This window comes from Serinus canaria, chromosome 4 (genome assembly GCF_022539315.1).
Source record: "Serinus canaria isolate serCan28SL12 chromosome 4, serCan2020, whole genome shotgun sequence".
Classification (NCBI taxonomy): domain Eukaryota; kingdom Metazoa; phylum Chordata; class Aves; order Passeriformes; family Fringillidae; genus Serinus; species Serinus canaria.
In genome coordinates this window covers 29,725,184-29,745,233 of record NC_066317.1, presented here as the reverse complement: position 1 = coordinate 29,745,233, position 20,050 = coordinate 29,725,184, and the positions used below count along the sequence as shown (strand labels likewise).

Genomic DNA, 20,050 nt, shown 5'->3' with positions numbered 1-20,050 from the left:
TGTTCATGTGTTTTGACAAAAACATCTTCACACATTTTGAGTTCTTCAATGCTGACAGTATTGATATTTTTTTCCTGCATCCAACCAACTCAGTGCATTGAATATTTAATAATACAGGTGACACGAGGACTCATTGTCTGACTCATGTAAATAACACAATAATTTAAACCTAATCTTCCTTCTCTACAGTGTATACAATGCTAAATGAATATAGTCTCTCTCAAAAAAACCCCATAAACATTGCCAGTAATATAAAAGAAACTAGAATAAACTGGACATTTGGGAAAAAAAAGAACCAATTGTTCAATTTTAGAATATTTTGCTGCCACCTTTTGGAATTTATTAAAATGTGCATCTCAGTGGTTTGTAACAGGGATATAAAATTTAGCCTTCAACAGCAATCACATTAATAGAGAAAGAATATATGCATTTCTTCTTTCTTCCTTTTAAAATTCTTAACAAGTATGTTGAGTTTCACCTTTCACCTTCACAGATAGAATAGCACAGATTCAAATTTAAGACTATCACATGTGAAGAAAATATATCAAAAAAATGGGTGCATCAAGCATAACTCTCAATAAATGCCATGATTAGTCAGCAGATCAAGCATTATTTGGCCATAAATAAATATAGGTAAACAAAGAAAGCAGCTGCTTACAGATGATACCTAAATATCAATTAATCACTGGCAAATAAGTGTAAGTTTAAATTCAAGGTTGCTTGTTAAAACTCAGGGCCTCTTTCCCCCCCAGGTGCATTGTGGCCTTTGCATAACTGCATTGCTTTTAAAATAAAACTCTACATAAATAAACAAGAGGAAAACAAGTCCTAAGGCTCTGGGCTCTGTCCCACATATCCTCTCCCTGTTTCTGTCAGAGAGATTTTCTTCTGCACAACTTACAAAAATGCAATGCATTTTGGGGAACGTTAATATAAATAAATATAACACCAACGTAGAGAACATGTCAGAAGTTCTTTGTTATCACTAAGACAACTGGAGCACCAGTCTTATTTTAGAAAGGCGAGATCAGAAGCATTTAACTGGAGGAAGAACAGAAATGTCTGTACCTGTAAATGGTCCTGAAGTGGACAGCTTTCCTTTGATGCACAGGACTGGTGTTCCCCTGGGACTCAGGTGCCTTCATCGTGGCCCACACAAGGGACAGATAACCTCTAGGACACCTCTAGGGCACCTTTGCTGCTTGGCAAAGTGTCTGGTCACTGCGGGGCTGGTGCTCGCCGGGTGGATCACACAACCACTCTTTGGGGAAATAAAAACTGGAGTATTAGGAGGTGTAAGCACCAGGCAATTTACTTCTATGCTACTGTAATTTCTCCACGCCTAAAATCTGATTTAAACTAACACACAGGTTCTATGAGATCTGTTTTCTGCTTTCCAGAAGGCACTAAAGTGAGTATGTTTCTTATGGAAAGCGCTCACATCCCAAGTAGGAAGGTTTTGGACAATTACCTGACTGCAAGAGTGGGGCTGACAAACGTGTGTCAGCCCTGGCACGAATGTCACGGATGTATGGATGCGCTCCTTGTGGCAAGAGGGTTATTTGCAGGACAGGGACATCGATAATAAATCCCGGCAGAGCACGGGCATCGATAATAAATCCTGGCAGCGCGGCTTTGGCCCGGCTGAGGAAGTGGCGCTGCCGCGACGTGAGGCGAGTCCCGACTAATGAAGGAGATCGCCGGCGCGGCCGTTGCCGGGCGACCGAGCGGGACCGGCCGGGCCCGGCCCGCGGTTCTTTCCCGGGGCTCCTTCCCGGGGCTCTCCGCCGGGGATTTTTCCCGAGGCTCTTTGCCAGGGCTCTTGGAGGACTCGGCGGCGGCCGCGGGCCCTGCGAGGCGGCAGCGAGACACCTCCACCATGGCAGGGGGAGGCACCGCCGACTGCGGGCTGCAGGTGAGCGGCGGCGGCCGGGCCAGGGCAGGAGCAGGAGCAGGGGCAGGGGCTGGGGCAGGGGCAGGGGCAGGGGCAGGAGCAGGAGCAAGGGCAAGCCGACGCTGGGGAACGGGGCCTGCGAGCAGGTTTCTGCCATTGGGAATACGTTAATTCGCTGTTACAGGCAGCACACGCACAAAAATCCGCGTTGCTTTGGAAATAGAAGCGGGCAAACAGGCTGCCCGCGGTGACACCGGGAGCTGCGGCCCGTGCCTAGGCTGGGAGCAGCCCGGCAGTCCCGGCCCTGACAGCCGGGCTGGAGGAGCAGCCCCGCCACCCGCAGGTGCCTCGGGGGACGCCCAAGGCCCGTGACGAGCCACTGCTCCTCGTGGTTTGTGCGTCAGGGTCCGGAATCTGGAGATAGTGGTGCATTTCTTTAAGGGTTTACAGTCTGTAATTGAGGCCAGTGCCTTTCAGAATAATGTAAATGTATTGTGTCCGTGATGTCCTGCGGTAGAGAGTCCAAAATATGTGAAGTTCTTCCATTGGTTTGGACCTGCCACCTGCTTCAGGCTCCTGTCGAGCGGCACCTGTTCTCATAGACCCTGCTCTTGTGCTCTTCCCGATCAAAACATGCAAAAGAGGAGAAGTGTCATATGGTGACACATCCTAGGTGCCCAAAAATGAAAAAGGGATTTGCAAGATAGGTTTCTTATGAAGAAGAAATATAAATAAATACATGGAGATTCGGGGACTCTTTTTTGATTCAGATATGTCAGGGGAATGGAGATAGAATGGATGCACTATGCTTCAGCATAATTGTCAATTAAATGGGCTATCTTTGTTGCTCAGTTTTGCTTACGTATTTGTGGGAGGGGAGAATTAGTGCTGAGCTTGAGCAAGTGAATCCCCCCTGTTTTGTAAAAGTTATTTGTGAAGCCATTTCAGGATGAGCTACAGGAAGCAATTTCTGATCATGCAACAAGCAAAGAAGAAGATGAATATCCAGATGACTTTGAAAGTGATGAAGATGGCATGTTAAATGGTAAAACAAAATTAAATAGTTTTCCTTGTGTTCTTCCTTTCTTAACTCATTACTAGATCCTAGACAATCTTTATGTGTCAATATAATTTAGTATTCCAAGATTTCATATTTTAACAATTTCTAAAGCACTGTCCTCCTCTGCCAAGTTAGCAGCAGATTTCCCAGTGAAATCAGTGGAGGTGCCGGCCTGCTAGACCACACACAGTCTGTACTGGTCCCTACCATTGTGGTCCCCAGTTCTCCTCCCTAGTCATCTTGTTTACTCAACACCTGGATCAGACAGTAGTACACAGTACTGTAAATGAAGGTGGACATGGGCAGAGAGAGAGGCAGTGTTGTTTTCTCACTGGTTTCCCAGCCTGGACAATCAGTGAATAAGGGCTGCAGGACAGACTTCCCTGGCAGACTACGTAAACCAGAAATAAGTTTGATCTGGTTGTTTTTCCTGGAGCAGGATGCATTTGATGTTTCCTAATGTTTATGCTTAGTCTAACAAGATTGGCCAAATTACTCTTCTTCCTGCTGGTATGACACTAAATGTTAAGAAAAGTAGGAATATTAAATACTATTATGTATTTTTAAAGGAACTTCCTCTGTGGCCGGTTTTCCATTCTCAACTAAAACATCTTTTAACAGTTTGTGGGATGCTTTGATTTCCCTTTGTGGACAAGAATTGGGAAAAAAAATCTCTCCAGCAGTAAATGCATTACTCTACTATCATGGCATTCGTTTGTCACCTTGCTCAAGCATTTGAGCTCCAAAATTAGGTCAATTAGCAATAACAGGCTAGAAGAAGACAAATATTTTTGGTAAACATGTGAACCTTGGCATTGTAGAATATACTTCCTTTGAGTATCTTCTAGTAGACTTTAAATGGGGCAGAAGTGAAGAGAAGAGAAGGGAGGATGGGTTCTAATACCAAACATGCCCAGCTTTGTTGTTGATGACTTGCTTCCACTTTCTACAACATTGGGACAGATTTTTCAGAAGGACTTTAAATTGCATGGCAGAAAATAATTAATGAGTGAATATTTTTCTTTGGATTGGGTTTGTGAAAATAGATGACAGGGAAAGTAGAATAAGTCTGTAGTTTGGTGGCTTTGCATAGATCAGAGGCTCAGAAAGAGAAATGCTCAGAAACTTAAGTCAGGAGGGTGTTACATATACTTAACACAATAGTGTTAGAAGATACAGGTTCTGTGTTGCATTTTTTTTTCCAATTGTATCAAATACACGTTGGTAATGTGCTCTTTGCAGATATTGGGAAAGAACGTGCTGAAAGTAATTCAGGTTCTGCAAGCACTGAGAGATCTCTTGCTGGGAGTCCTCTCTTGAACGACGATGCTTTACAAAAAGCAGTAGATTTGGAAAATGAAGCTGCTGATGACTTGAATTTATCCTTTCATGAAAAGAAGCTTCAGCAAATAATGGTTTTAGAAGGTGAGCACATACAGAATGACAGAGAAGATGGTGAAGAAGGATGTTTGGAAGGTCAAAATGAGGATAATGACGGAAAAAATAATGAAGAAGTACTGCATGATAATAGTGAAAGTGATGACTTGCCTATTAACAAACTACATGAAAAAAGAAATCAGGAGGAAAACCAACCAAAAGCAAAGCCTCAGATGCGCAAAAAAGGAAATGCTTCAGCACCAGGTGAAAAGAAAGTATTTGAATGTTGTTGCTGCTTAGCCATTTGACAGTATTTTAAAGTGGTTTAATCTGGGTTATTTTCTGTTTTAACAGTCATCTGCTTTGGATCGCAGCCAAAGCTTCTAAAGATGCATAAACTCTGTATGCCAGAGGGTAAACTGAACCAGTGTGGGCCAAAAGCAGGAGGTTCCTGTTTGCCTTTTCCTTTCAGAAGAAGAAAAACAGCTGTTTAGGTCCCTAAAGTCCAGCTCTCCATTGGTGCATGTGCATGGAAGGCATGAGGGGGCTGCCAAGATGCCCCCTCAGCGTGTGCATGGCACAGAAAGTTGTATTCACATAGTGTTCACTGACACAGTTTGAATGTATAGTTAAACACATTAACCCCCCCAAACTTGAATATTTCAGTATAAGAATACCTGATTCGTTTTTAATATGCAATGCAGAATTTGGAATTCTGCTAATCACTATATGTGTCCAAAGACACTATATTTTATGGAATTTTTAATATAAGAGGAATTTTCCTGTTTGTTGTTGAGATAAATTTATGGCTGGTCATTACCTGTGATGGAAGATTGGAACTTTGAAATTGATAGAGCATGATTAAAGGTATCAGCTTAATTTTTCCTTTCCACATGATGGCACCAAAGTGCCATCAAAGGTATTTGAATGTGCAGACACCTCTCCTTCCTGTCTGGTGTGCCTGTGTGGTTTTAGACTGGCAGAAAAGAAGTTGAAATACTTTTCTTCATCTGAATCAAAGTAGTGCAGTGACACACTGCAGTATTGGTTAAAATTCAGTAAATTAAGAAATCTTGTTACCTTGAACTTACCTTTATCACTGTAAATTTAGGGTAAATTTCAGGTAAATTTCTGTGATTATGGGCATTGATGTTCCTTTGTTCAGGTAATTGGAGTAAATTTGTCATCCAAAATTTCTGTTTTTCCAAAGAATTCCATCAGAAATTTGTGGAAGACTTCTAGTTTGGTTTTACTTGGGCATTATTTGACTTCTATCTGAACTGTTTTACAAATTTCGATCTCTGGATTACTGGCAGTTGAAATCTTGAAAATGTTTTTTAAGTCTTAATAATGTGTTTAATAAATGACAATTTCAGCACTTAGGCATAGACTGAGATTGAGGTGATGTTTTCTTTAAATCCCCACTGTGGAATTTTTCAGTTATTCCTTCATGTGTCCCACACCCCTGAAGAACACTAACACAATGAAAGCAGTATTTGTTGCCCAGACTGTTAACTGGCATACTTCATTAGAAGTCTGCTAGATGTCAGAAGAGCTCTTGCTGTGGCTGCAATGACTCTTGCTTTTGGTTTCTGTGCTAGAGCCGTGTAACGCAGATGGAAGGTTTTCCCCTTGTCTTGCTCTTACATTTTCTAACATTCATGCTTCAGTTGCTACTCCAGTGTTACATGAAAATACAAGTGAATACTGTTCTTATTCATATATAGTTTTTAGAAGGAGGCAAACAGAAAATACATTATACTATAAAAAATTTAGTAACAATTTTCATAGATGAATGGTGGTTCTAGAACTACATTTTGTACAGAAAAAACAATACTCAAAAACCATGAAGTTCTTGTTAATGTGTCCTCTCAATCTTTTTTCTCCCCTTAGATCAAGATCAGAAGACTGTCAGCATCAGTGACTTGAAACTGGAGGACAATGGTATGAAATCCCCTTCTGTTGACAGTTCAGATGGAATGATGAAAATAACAGAAGAGCAAAAAATAGCTGATGCAATGCAGGAGGTGTCAGTGAATGATCAGTCTGAGCATGGGGAGGCAAAAAACACATCCAAGAACTCCGTCAAGGTATTGCTCATACACAGTTTACCATTGTTTGGAACAATGTCCTAGAGGCACAATGGAGAGTTTTGTAATGTTGCTGTTGGTATCTTAAGTGTGTAGAATACTGTGGGTAAAGCTTATTACAATTTATAACTGGTTTCTAGAGCTCAGGCTCTTATAAATTCTGTATAGCTTTATGAAAGATGTAAGGAATATCTTTTCCACAAATTATTGAAGTCAGATAAAGGTATTGAAATGTGTTTTCTAGCCTTAGGAAAGTACCTTCTGAAAGTGAAAATGTCAGATGTCTGTTGTGAGGATAGCTGAATAGCAGTGAGCAATGTGTGTTGGCAGAGGATGGAATTCATGTGTGAATAATGGATAGGATGCAAATCTGACTCTATTTTTAGGATACTGACTCTACTCAGTATCCTAAAAAGAATGTAGCTATGTGTAATTATTAAAGTTAAATATTCAAAAGACTTCAAAGAGTGTTTATAGAAGAAACCAGCTGTGTTCTTTTTACTTTTTATTATTTCTAAACTATTGACTGTGTTTGTACATAATACAAATGAACATTCTTAGCTGCCATTCCAAAGTGATACAGGCACTCTGAATGGTTGGTTGGTTGGTTGGTTGGTTGGTTGGTTGGTTGGTTGGTTGGTTGGCTGGTTGGTTTGGGGGCTTTCTTTGCTTTTTGGATTTTTTTTTTTTCTGTCCTTACTTCCTTACACTGTACTACACCCTCTCTTTATTAGGGTGTCTTTCTTGCCTGTTTTTATAACATCATGAGACCGTGGAATATCTTGACTTGGAAGAGACTCATAAGGGCTGAATCCAAATCTCAGCGTCCTTTTTAGCTTGTAAAAAAACCTGTTTCATCCTCATCTGTTGCTTGAGAGACTCTATAACTTTACTTTTCCTCTGTGTTTCTTAGAAACTAAGTGAAACAAAGGAGAGAGTTCTACAAAACCCAAAGGCTACTTTATCTGACAGGTAAGAGGAGAATGCCAAGCATTGTTCTGAGCCATTTAAGATGCTTGTAAGTGCCCTGACAATGCTGCTCCCCTCTCATATTCTGTCAGCATTATCTTTGCTGCTGACAACCTCTTACCATCTGTGGAAAACAACTGAGTGCATGGTCATTGTTATGACCCTTGCTCAGGTTTATGTCAGATCAGACTCCCAGATCTTTTGCCAGTGTCTGTGATGAATGTGTTACGGGAGCCTTTACAGGCTCTAAGCTGTTTCTTAGATGAAAGTGTAAGTAATTTGTAAATTAACAGGAGATAAATTCTTTCTCCTTTTCCTTCCCCCAGTCCCCGGTCCCCAGTCAAGTGCATATAAAAAAAACCACAGTAACTTTTGGTATGCACTGAAATAAGAAGAACACTACTCTGTATGAGCTACAGTAAAAGGAAAGGTCATTAATGTGTTTGTCCTTGTATTTTCTTAGGTCTGCAACTTCTGTGCGTTTAAAGAGAAAGGGAAAAGCTGTTCCATCAACTTCACCTGTTTCATCTCAGTATCTGGGATCACTGAAGGTGTTGGAGGATAAATACATACAGGAGAAAAGTCCAGTAGATAATTTAAGGGCAACTGTTTATCAGGTAGATTTTAAAAATGAACAAACCAACTAACAAAATTGTGCATATAAAGGTCTCGAGGGCTCAAGACCTCATATTTTCTTGAAATCAATATTTTTTACTATATTCCTTTTATTGGCTTGCAGGTATAGTGATCCTTTTAGTCTGTTGGCTATGCCTTTTCCTCATATTATGAACAAAAAGCTCAATAAAAGGGACATAATGTTTTTATGTGGTTTATACTTTATTGTTTCAGACTATTTTCAGGCACATATTTTCCATTATTTCTACTTCATCCTTAACATAAGTAAGTGTCTACTTATAGTTGTTTGGTTTTTTCCTGTGATATATTCTATTCATATGGTGTTCAGGAAAAGTGATAACAAATCCTGTACTCCTTCCAAAAGAATAATATATGTGAATTCCTTGTAGAATTTCACAACATTTATTTTCTGAGTTTAAATAAATTTTTGCTAATATGATTGAGAACAACTCTCATTAACAGGCACCATTTATATTGGTATGTAGTTTTAATACTTGTTATGGTCCTAAAACAAATTTTAGACCCTGAAAACCATATTTATATTGTCTCCACAGTTTTTGAAGGTAGAATAGTCTTCATTTAGGACACTCTTATCTTTGAGCTGTGTACCAAATATACAGTTAATTCTTGAAAATTTAAGCCTGATTCTGCCGATGGCTCATAACCTTTTATGGCTGCCTGAAGTCTCACTTTTCCTGGCAGGATTTTATTCTCTTTTATTGTATGTATTTTCAAGAGAGACAACAGATGTAAATAATACTCCTATATACCAAGTAATAACTGCCTTTATTACATTCTTCTATTCAATTTTGATTGATGCTGACATTTTTGTTGGTGTTTCTAGGAATATGCTTTTTAAAAGGTCTTTCAGCTTTTTTAGATTTTGTAGCTGTGATTTTAGAACCTTAAATTTTTTTGATCACAATGTTCGTGTGATAACATCTTAGTCTTCCACATGGTATGCTTATTTAACTAGCATGTGGAAAGACTGAGAGTAATTTTGGTGGTCATTATATTGGTGCTGTTCTTTATTTATACCTTAAAAGGACTTTAAAAATATCTTAACGATTCTTGCAGAACTGGTTGGAAAGGAAAAAGCTCCTTCTACTGGAATTAAAGAGAAGTGAAAAAGAAAAAGCTGAAATTCTAAGGAACAATACTGAAAAGGTTTGTTTACATTGTTGTTTAAAAAGAATTTGACAAACTATCACTCTTTGAAGTGTTCTTCCTGCCTAAGTGCATTCCTCTGCTGTTGTGAGGTATCTAGTTTTCTCCAAATAGCACGAGATGATGTGAAATAACAAATGGCATGTCCTGCTTGTTAGGGTTGTGGTAAACAGCGTCTGTCCAATGCTTTCCTACACATTTACAGAAGGTGTGTTAGAAATGTGCTTCCCAGGTTAATTTTCAAGTTAGTTTACAAAGACCTTGGGATGCTCAACTGTTAAGGTGCCAAGTTTTGTTTTGTGCATGAGAACATGCATCCACTCCCTGCCTCAAGAGATAGAGAGGGCTCTGGATTGAATAGTATCCTGCACATTCTTTGATTTGGCTTTTAGCTATTTAATATGCTTCACTTCCAAGCACTTAACATGCATTTCATATCCTTCTACACATATTTTGTGGGAGCAGTTAGTCTCATTCAAGTAAATTAAATATGGGCATAGAAAATAACCCTATATATGCTTAAAATTTAATTGCAATACTTGCAATGTTGTCAACAAATCAACGTCTGTTTCTTTATTCCTTCATTTAGCAATAAGTTTAAAGCTTACTATTTCACTTAGAATTTCATACTGAAATTGATTTATATGTAGACTTTTATTTCCAATCTAGAAAGAAGCACTTAAAAGAGAAGAATCAATTGCATGTTACGAAGCCTGGAAAAAAAAGAAAGAGAAAGAAGCAAGGAAATTAAGTGCAAAAAAAAAGCATGAGGAACTTGAGGAAAAGAAACCAGAAGAACAGAATAAGGAAAAAACAGAAGCAGCACAAGCGGTGATGTGAAATTTGTACCTAAACGTATATTTGAATGTGGTTCAGGAGATGGTAAAAATAATTTTGATTAATCCAGAAAGAGATGGGAATTAACTAGAATCTTAAATCTAGACATGCTTAGTTTTCAAAGGAAGCTTGTATTAGGTTTTGTTCTGTAAGAAATGTGTAATATTTACACTTGCAGACAAACAGGTTTCCATATTTGGAGTCTATTAACTGAGCATAAAATAAACTTCATGCAAATAAATTAGCAATTAACTATTACCTTGTGGAAAAATAAGATTCTTTTTAGGTATAGTGATACGCACTTCTGAGAAATTCTACAAACGAATATTCTAAAATTAGAACGTGTAGAAATTACAAAAAATAATAATGCAGATTACACTAGTGAAGTATTGACAGAAAGGTGAGAGGTTAGATTTTTCATGGATCTGTGGTTGTCTTTAGGCATTCGAAAAATGGAAAGAAAGAAAAGTGGAATATTTAAGAGAGCAAAACAGGAAGGAAAAACAGTCTGAAAGAATGAGGAAGAAGATAGAAGAGGACCTGGATGCAGAGAAGAGGAGAGTCAGTGTATCAGCAGTTGAAAAATGGTACTTCTCCACTGTCTTTGCTATAGCATAGCTTCCAGAATCTTTGCTTATAAATGTAAAAGGTTTTCTGTGAATGCTTGATGTACTTGTAATTGGAAGACAATGGAATGCTTAGGATCAGACTCTTCATTCCCAATGGAGACAAAGTCTGACAGTGCAAAGCAGCTGTGCAGCTCTCTTCAGTTTATTAATTTAGTTGCTTTCCTCCCCAAGAGGATATTAACTAAGCCCAGGCAGAGATGCTACAAATGATAAAATTCATTGTGAAGTAGCATTGTGTCTTACCTGGTTATTTTCATGCTTCATTACTAAGCCATTGGAAGGAAGATAAATCTTTCAAGTTTCATGGAATACAGTATAGGAATGCAGATGTAGGAAGAAGGAAAAAAGATGTATCTGCTGTAGATATCTATATTAGTTTTACAAGCCAAGAGTTTTCACAGAAAATGCACAACTTACAGTTACCTACAGAAGTTCAGAATTTTTTTTTTATCATTCTAAATAAGGGAGAACAAAGTACAGAAAAGGTGATGCCATAATTGATAGAATAGTAGATTCATTTATACCTTGGTGACGTATAAAAATGGACATGGAGGATTTTAAATACATATTCTTAGTCTTTGATTTAAAGTGTATAATACATGTTTTGACTCAATTTACTTAATTGGTCACAGATGCAGCTTTTGGTCTGTACATAATGCCCTCTTGCTCTTCCCTCTCACTACACAGGAATAAAAAGAAGGAAGAGTATATAAAAAAGAAGAAAGTAGAAAAGTTCTTGGAGAAAAGAAAGCGAGAAATGCAACAGGCAAAGAAGGAAGAAAAAAGTGAAAAGGCTGTGGAGGAGTATGAAAGATGGCTGGTATGTTTGTTGGGTTTGGGTTTTTTTTGCTTTTTGTCAAAGCCAAAACATTTGATGTAGTGTGAGCACTTGAGTGTTATAATACTCTTGGGTGTTGTGCTGTTATGAGAGAGGCCAGACGGTGGCAACATTACGTCGCTTGTCTCCCTTGAATGTGTGAGCAAAATGTTGCTTAAGTGCAGTGCACTTGATGTCTGGCATACATGGAAAATATATTCTTCCTACCTACATGTCATAGAGTTTCCAGTTTCCATCAGGCTTAATTTTTGCTGCTCCGTATCAGGAACAACCATCTCTGAAGGGCCAATTAGCCAGAGCACAAAACCTGCGAAGTTAAACAGCATTGCTAGCTGCAACAGTCAATGCATGTATTTTCAAGGAAGCATTGAAAATGGAGACTTGGAGACTTCACAATTTATAAAAGCACTTGTAATGGGGTTCAAGATGATTTCCATTTGCGAGAAAGGGTGGAACTCCGATGCTCCAAATTACATTTTTGTCACAGCAGCGTCCCTGTTGTAAAGCAGTAAATTAATCCAGTGCTCTAGTCCCAACACTAAGGCAGGTTATTTTTCCTTGCTGCAGAATGACAAACTAGAAGAGAGATCACTAATATTCTTAGCATGTTGTATTCTTAAAGGTATGTGACTTGCCAGTTAAAAGAGCCTGTTTTAATTCCCCATCCTGTGTCACAATCTTCCTTATTGACTGTCAAGGTTTTTTTAGTTAGAAAGTGTTTCTTCTGTTGTCTCTCTTCCATCTGATTTCTGGCATGCCTTGTACATATGGTCTCTGTTGCTATTTGTAAGAATGGGGTCTTGCAACCCAGCTGGATTATGGTCCTTACAGGAATTCTTCTTTAGTGTCATCAGCTTAAATTTTTTTTTTTTTTTTTTTTTTTTTAAGGAAGGAGAGGCAGGTAGGTGAGAACTGAGTCAGGCATCTGTACAGGTGTGGGACAGGTTTAGAGAGGATAATAATCCTTTACTTGGATATCTCAGAAATATGCAGTTGCACAAAACACAAGAGCCTCCATGTTTTCCCTTTTCTCTGTTTCCAAACCTTTGGTTTATATCTTTTAAGATGTTTGACCTGGTCACCTGTTGAAATACCTCTCATTTCTGTAATCACTGATAAGAATTTTTTTTTTTTGGTCCCCATTGTCAAGAGATTTTCAGCTCAGTTTAGCAAATGATTATTGTCTGATCTTAGGTTATTTCTTGCTTGGTCAATATTGCTGATTGCCAAAGTAGGGAGTACTGTGCTTTGAGCAGTAACTAAAGCACTGCCCTGGTATGCTGTGCTCATTGAGATTATCCTAATCAATTTAGTTGTACCAAAGCAAGAATGTTACTTCTCATTGTACATTTGATTTCCTTCCTGTCCTGGACTCTGTATGAAGGTAAAAAAAAATATCCCTTATTTTTGGGAGTGAAAGATGCTGCCTAGCACAGGCTTTCCCATTCAAATTGTGTGTGAATCCCTGAGGTGATCACTTCAGTGGGATTATTAATTAAAATTTTAGTAGTTGGAGGAACAACCAGATCTAACTAGATATACATGTGCCTACATGAGAAATAAGCATGGGATGGGATAGGATGGGATAAGTACTGAACTGGTTGGCAGAGGTGCCTCTAAAATGGTCCCATTTTCAGTGTCTGTGTGCAAGTGTTGACTGATGTGTCTCATGCCCAGTATTCACATTTTTTTACTTTCAGAATTTGTGCTGTCTTTTTGCAACTTACACATCTTTATTTGAGAAAGCATATTGGGAAATGGCTCTGTCATCATTTTAGGCCAGAATATTGCCTCACTTTGTACAGGTGCAGAAAAAAATACAGACCATTAGTGAACTGCAGGAGAGAAACACTGTAAAGTTGTCATTGCATTACCAAGGGAACTCAGGTGACATCTGCCTGCAGGTAGATAGGCATCAGATCTGAGGGTAGAATTTGGAGGCCTTTTAAAAGTATTCTTTCAACTAAAATTATTTTTTTAAGGGAAATAAAATAGTAGTGATATAGTGGGAAGTATTCTAATATGTTTTCGTTAACATTCAGCAGAAAGAAATGTGTACATTCATCCTCAGCTTTCCTGAAGCAGGTGTTGACCATCATGTGTGGATAAAACAGACATAAAAATCTCATTGTAGTTCTTCTAAAATAGAGGAATCATTCTGCTTTTATGTTAATGGCAGTTCTGTTACTTCTGCTTTTAGATGTCATTGTGTGAATGTTTGATAGCATAAGAGCATAGAGAAGATTACTTTTTAAGCCTGGAAATAAATGCCCTGGAAAAGGCTATTATTAACACTTGTAAAAGACTGGCATAAAGAGGATAATCTTGAGATGAGATGCTTTAGAAGCTGGAAATTCAAGCTTCTGATTATTTTGTTTCTTTCTATCATTTGCTTCTTGCTACTCACCAAGTACTCTTCAAGCCAATCTATCTTGATAAATGATCATTTTTTACTTACTGCATAATGCCAGTGTCTGACACTTGTCATTGACATGCACCCGTTCTGAGGAGTGGAACGTTGACAAGACTCATGTAGAAAGTTGACAATGACTGATCAGTTTAGTTTCCATTATTTCTGAGATACTAATCTTGATACCTGTTTACTGTGGATAGAAGTGAGTATCATCTCTAGATAAGTTATTGTTGTCCATTTTCTGTGATAAACATCAACCTACCACGAGCTTCTGAGAAGTAAGGCTGCTCTCAAATAGTTCTCAAAGACCAGCACAGTAATGTTGAAAGTCTTAGAAGAAGTTTGACATTTTTCTTTGAATTTGAGCATGTGCAATATCTATTTTTGGCATTCTAAAGCTGTTTAAAAACATCAAGAAAGGATATACTGGATAAGTCCCATGGATTTGTTGCTTTTCGGGGTTAGAAATAGCTGAAGTGGGTTGTTAATTTCATGTATTCATTAATTTTATATGATCTCTCTGAAAATTCTTTCTGAATTGCAATTTTCGTGGCTTGTCATTGCAATAGGTTAGAAATAAGACTGCTATTGTTACTCCTCTCAAATGTTGTCAGTCTTCTGTAATATCTAACATTCAATTTCTTTGTGGCAGTTGTACTGCTAAATAATGTGCTCTTCTCAGAATTTCATAAGTGAAAAATATATTCATCTTACTAGGCTATTGAGAAGGAAACTTCCACAGAAATCAAGCCATACAGTTTACTTGATCTAGTGTAAGACAAGCTACAGTTATCGATTTAAACTTTCACTGTTTCTGTTACTCTTCTTCAATTAGTGCAAATACATCTTGTTTATTATTCTGTGGAATAGTTATATCAGTTATGTCTTGTGAGAATTTGCACTGTAGTTATGACAAGAACATAAAAACTTTGTGTGTGTTGAAGACAGGGAGGAGGCAAGTAGATCTTCACTTTGAATTAAATATTTTAAAAAACAGTTAAATTAACTTAAGGCTCTTTCCTTGCCAATGGGATTCATTAATGCAAATTGGATCTCAAACCCAAACATTCAAAACTGAAGCACAGTTAAAAAAATCCAAAGCAACTTTTGTTCCTTTCCTGGGTGAGTGTATGCTTTATTTTTGGTTGTGGTTTTTCATACTTGAGTCTGTTGTGTAACATGTATTCAGTAGAGAGTGCTTGATAAAAATAAAATAGGCACATTTCTTTGTAGCATGCAATTTCTCTAATGCTTGCAATACTGCTGCAAAAAGTCTTACTTTTAATAAGTTTTCACTTACCTGTCACATATCTTTGTACAATATAATTCTATGATTATAGATACAGGAGGACGTATCATATATGTATTCCATTAGAGCATGTTCTTCCCAAGCTTATCTGTACTGCTTCACATATCTTGATGTCTTTTTGAAAAATATCACTGATAACGCAGACTACATTTCTCTTAGGGTACTAAACAGTTCCCTTGAAGAATTTTAGAATATCTTGAATTTGTTCTAAAGACCTGAAGCCACTAGTTGTGTTCATCTGACGAAATCTCTGTGGAGGGAGAAAGAAGGGAAAAGTGAGGGATGAGAAGAGTCAAAATGTCACAGTGCTGCAAACCTAGCTTGTCTCAATTACTCCATGTGATGAGAAAGACACAGCTTTTACAGAAAGATAGTATTTTTTTATTAGACTGTGATGAACTTTTGTATTGCTTATTTTAGCAAAGGGCATTCTTTTTCTGTGCAAACCTTGCCTTGCTTTTAATCAGCCTTACTAGTAACGACATGAAATTATTGTGTGTTTGTTTAGCCAGACCAGATGTTCCTGACTGAATTGGATCTTCAGGTTTATGTTGACATAGAGCTGCAGGGCACAGATTAAAATCATATTAATAGAGTTGATATTTCAGTGTGTTGCTTTGCTTTCTACAATTTTTGGACACGTATATGTGTAAAACAGGAGAAAACTTCACTCAAGCTCTCTTTCTTACAGTAGTGCTTCCACATCCCTTTTTCATCTACTCCCTCAGCCACAGTTACCTCACTATTGCCCTGCTCACATATGAGTAACAGACAAACACTGCCAGCATTTGGGGAGTTTGTGGATATATGGCATTCATCAGAGGAAGAGGATCATGGGGTTATATGAGAGTACCGGTTATCTTACCGCTGTCCTCAAGGAGCAGTACTTCCACTGCAGTGCAGTTCATACATGTAAAAATGCAAAACTATGGATGCTTCAAAATGCTAACTGATGGGCTGCAAACGATGAAAAACCAGTGTTGGATTTGGCACAGCTGATGATGGTTTTAAGTGGGCATATCCACATTGCATCTTTATTACCAGGGTTGTGTTTGCAGGTTGTTGGTCTTGGGAATGAATCTACTGTTCATGTGTGAGAAAGGCAGCTGCTAGAGGACCTCTTACCCACCCATCACAGGGGGCACTGTAAATTGTGCTGTGGTCTATGTGGCCAACCTTGGTTCCATCAAGAAAAAACTGCTTTTAAGTCAGTAAGAAATCTGCACCCATATGCACCACAAACCTGCAAGGAAAACTTGCACCCTTAGAGAGCTAGCCAGTGTACTAAACTGCTAATGCAGATGCACCTTTGGATGCTGGTTCTCTTGAGGGTGAAATGGCAGTCATCTTTGCAAAGAAGAACGCTTATGTAGAATACAACTGATTAGAAATTCAAAAATAATTATAAATAATTGCACCTTAATTTTTGAATGACAGGTCTCTTGAAAATCATTAGTTAATAAGACGCAAAAAGAGTGTTGCAAGTATCTTGCAACCCTCATCATCCTAATTGCCCCATTGCGGTTTGAAACGACAGAAAATAGAATTAGAACCTTGCAGTGCTTATAACATAAATTAGATAGATCTTTGTTTAAAGTTAAATTGTTTAATTACCAGTTTGTTCTAATACATGGCAAGTGTGATTTAATAAGTACAGAAAGTTACAATGATGCATCAATGTTCTCATTATATGAGAGCAACATATTTTGCATTGTGATTTAGGTATCCTCTTAGAGACAAGAAGTAATTATTGTGAGACTAATTACATACAAGACCAATACTTAATCCAGTAGGCCTTCTGTAGGGCTTTTTGTTTAGACAGTGCACAAACCCAGCCCATCCTTGAGACAGTCACCCTAATTGTAAGTGACATCCAATGTGCAGTCTCTTTTGTTGGTTGCATTGTGCAGAGTCTGTGACTGAACCTCTAAAAGGGATGTGCTGAGCTCCAAAAGGCAAATTTCCATTGCATGTTTTCTTTTCTTTTTACTCAAGAAAGGCATAACAATAGTGCAACTCTTCTGTTAGTAGAATTGTTGTTGAGGGGCAGTAGGGTGGTTTTGGTTTGGGCTTTTTTTCACACAAATTTTTATTCTCAGGAAAACAAAATGAAGAGAGAACAGCTTGAGAAGAACCATAAGAAGTTGTGGGCTGTCCATGGGAATGAAATGAGTCCTCCCTGGAGACCACCTGGCAAAGTCACATATTCTAGTAATTACTGAGCAGTTTATTGCCTCTCTAAAGAACAGATAGTTTACAAAGTTTACAAAGTTCTGTCAATAGCCAGTAGCTCTTTTGTTATCAGATGATTTTTCTCTGAATCCATTATAGATGTTAAATTATTTCTTTTTAGTTTATTTGATATCTGCAGTTTAATTAAATATGTTGCTCATTTGCATTGCTTTATAAAATGTAATAATTTTTCTAATTCCACATTTAAATTACTTTTACTAAATGCCATGTTTTGTCATACCTTTTTGGTGAAAATTTATATCCAGGATACATAAAGCTGGACTCAGGCATTTTTTTCACCCAATAAGTAGCAGAATGGTAATTTTCAAGTTACTAGACCACACTCTTACGGAGGTAATTCTTGAAGAAATGATATGAGGAGGCTGTGGGGTAAGGAGAATGGTAAGGAGATGTTGGCTCTCTTGTGGTGGTAGATGAGAAAGTGTTAGGAGTATGGAAGCAGAATGTCATTTTCATACAGTAATATACAAGATACAGAGAAAATATATATTGCAGATAGGTGAATACAGGGCTTTCATAAGCTCCAGGTCTGCCTCTAGCTGTTCCTTCATGGCAGGCCAGGCATTTTTTCCAGCAGTAGTGGAAAAAAAGAGAAAGAATTTACTGCCAGCAGAAACTTTCAAGTAGCTGAAAAGATGCCCAGCCAGAGCAGCTTCAGTGGCCCATGTAAGAGGCAGAGTAAAATTACAGACAGCAGCAGGAGAGATGAGGAACTGCAGCCCTGGGAGAATGCAAAAGAATTGCCAATTCAAAAGTGGCACACCTGATTTTATGAGAAAATACTAAATTACTTCAGTCCTTCAGGATGGGGCGGTGGTGTGCACCATTGGTGCTCTGAGCTTTTAGCATTTGGAGCCTTGAATCTGAGTTTAGTTTGTTCAGAAACTCCCAACTATAGTATCACGGACAGATGAAATTTGTAGCAGGCACCAGATTTATTGTTCGGCAGACCGGAAGAGTCTGAGACAAGGCAGCCTCGTCTCAGCCTTGTGAGAAAGGGATCATCTGGATCTCTTTTTTTTTTTTGCAGTGTCTGGCTAGAGGAAGCAATGAAAGGTCCTTATGCTGACTTAAGGGATGGAAATGAAAAGTGTGGTAGAATTAGTGGCAGAGATAAAGAGAGTTTGTCAGGTGCCTGTTCCTAACCTGAATGCTGCATCCTCGCTGACTTCAAAGCCTTTCTATAACTGAATAGAAGGTTTTGACAGAAGACAGAAGTGAGATGTGGGTGACATCTTTCAGAGGAATGAGGAGTAGCTCACAAATTGACAACTTCTCAATTAGGAAAAGATGCTGAAGTCTGTAGACAAGGGAAAACAGTTGATATGTTTAACTTCTAGAACAAAATTTGGGGAGCTTCATTTAATGTTATATTGTAAAACTTTGTACATGTTACAGCATAACACAAATGTCATAGGAGAATTAGAGCAGAGAAATACAAAAATATGTACATTAATGTATAAGAATATACATATATGTGTATAGATCCTATCTATATGTTTATTGATGACAGAAAATATTTTGTATTAATAAAGTATATTTTAGTATAATGGCCTCTGTGTTTTCATTGGATTTTGGAATACAAATCTTTATTTAAAGCTTTAATATATGAAAATTAACTAGGCAGTATCTATAAGAACGAGGTATCATTGTTAACATGACAAGTAGATAGGGAACTGTATCCCACTGAAGGCAAGCTTCTACAGCATTCTAGCTGTCTCCTTCAGCTCCTTTACACTTGCTGACACAAGCAATGCAAACATTCATTTAAGGAACATAGTTTCTAAACAGTAATTTAGAAGATGGTTAATATCTCTAATTTTTTTACAAAGTATTTAATTTAGGCATTAAGTTGCTCCATTGGTGTGCTAAAGGTACAGGCTGATAATAAATGATTTTCTGTTTCAAGTCATTTATTCTGGGTAAGAAAAGTTGTATGCTATTTTCCATTGTATCTTTTTTTCTTTTATATTCACAAAATATGAGATCATTCTACCTGGTCTGTATATCATGGACTGCTATGTTTCACTTGGTTAATTATGTGTTTAACTGAGTTACTTGATTCAAACTAATAGGGATTAACTTTTCTGTGAACATCGATGGCAGCCTTGGCTGCACATCAAAACCTGGACTTGCTCCAGTTTGTCCATATCTTTCTTGCACTGGGGAACCCAAAACTGAGCATGATGCTCCAGATGCTGTCTCGCTCCCAGCTGCAATGCCACACATGCCAAACAGAGGGGAGCAATCCCTTCCATCAACCTGCTGAGCACACTCTTACTAATACAGCCCACAATGTCATTGGCATTCCCTGCTGTGAGAGCCCATGTCTGGTTTATGCTCTGCTGCTGCTCCTCTGGCACCCCTGGGTACTTTCCTGCAAAGCTGCTTTTTGACCACTGGGGCACAGGCTGTACTGTTGGCGTGAGGTAACTTCACCCCAGATGCAGGACTTACTTTGTCTTTGTTGACCTTAAAGGCTCCCACCACCCCCTTCACCCACTTCCTAGGAAACACCCTCCTTGGCTCTGTGGATTTAGTTTTGTCCAAGTAACTTCTGTCTTTCCCTGAGTGCCTC

General features: G+C 38.2%; 1 protein-coding gene across 1 annotated transcript; it reads left to right on the top strand.

Moving 5' to 3' along the window:
- The first annotated feature begins 1,879 nt into the window (after nt 1-1,879).
- MAP9 (microtubule associated protein 9) lies at nt 1,880-18,958 on the top strand. Its single transcript, XM_018926682.3, has 11 exons — nt 1,880-1,915; nt 2,822-2,939; nt 4,197-4,595; nt 6,225-6,421; nt 7,335-7,393; nt 7,854-8,007; nt 9,104-9,193; nt 9,863-10,024; nt 10,472-10,617; nt 11,347-11,479; nt 17,319-18,958. The coding sequence occupies exons 1-11, from the start codon at nt 1,880-1,882 to the stop codon at nt 17,439-17,441; spliced, it is 1,617 nt and encodes a 538-aa protein (XP_018782227.3). The 3' UTR covers nt 17,442-18,958.
- Nucleotides 18,959-20,050: the final 1,092 nt, after the last annotated feature.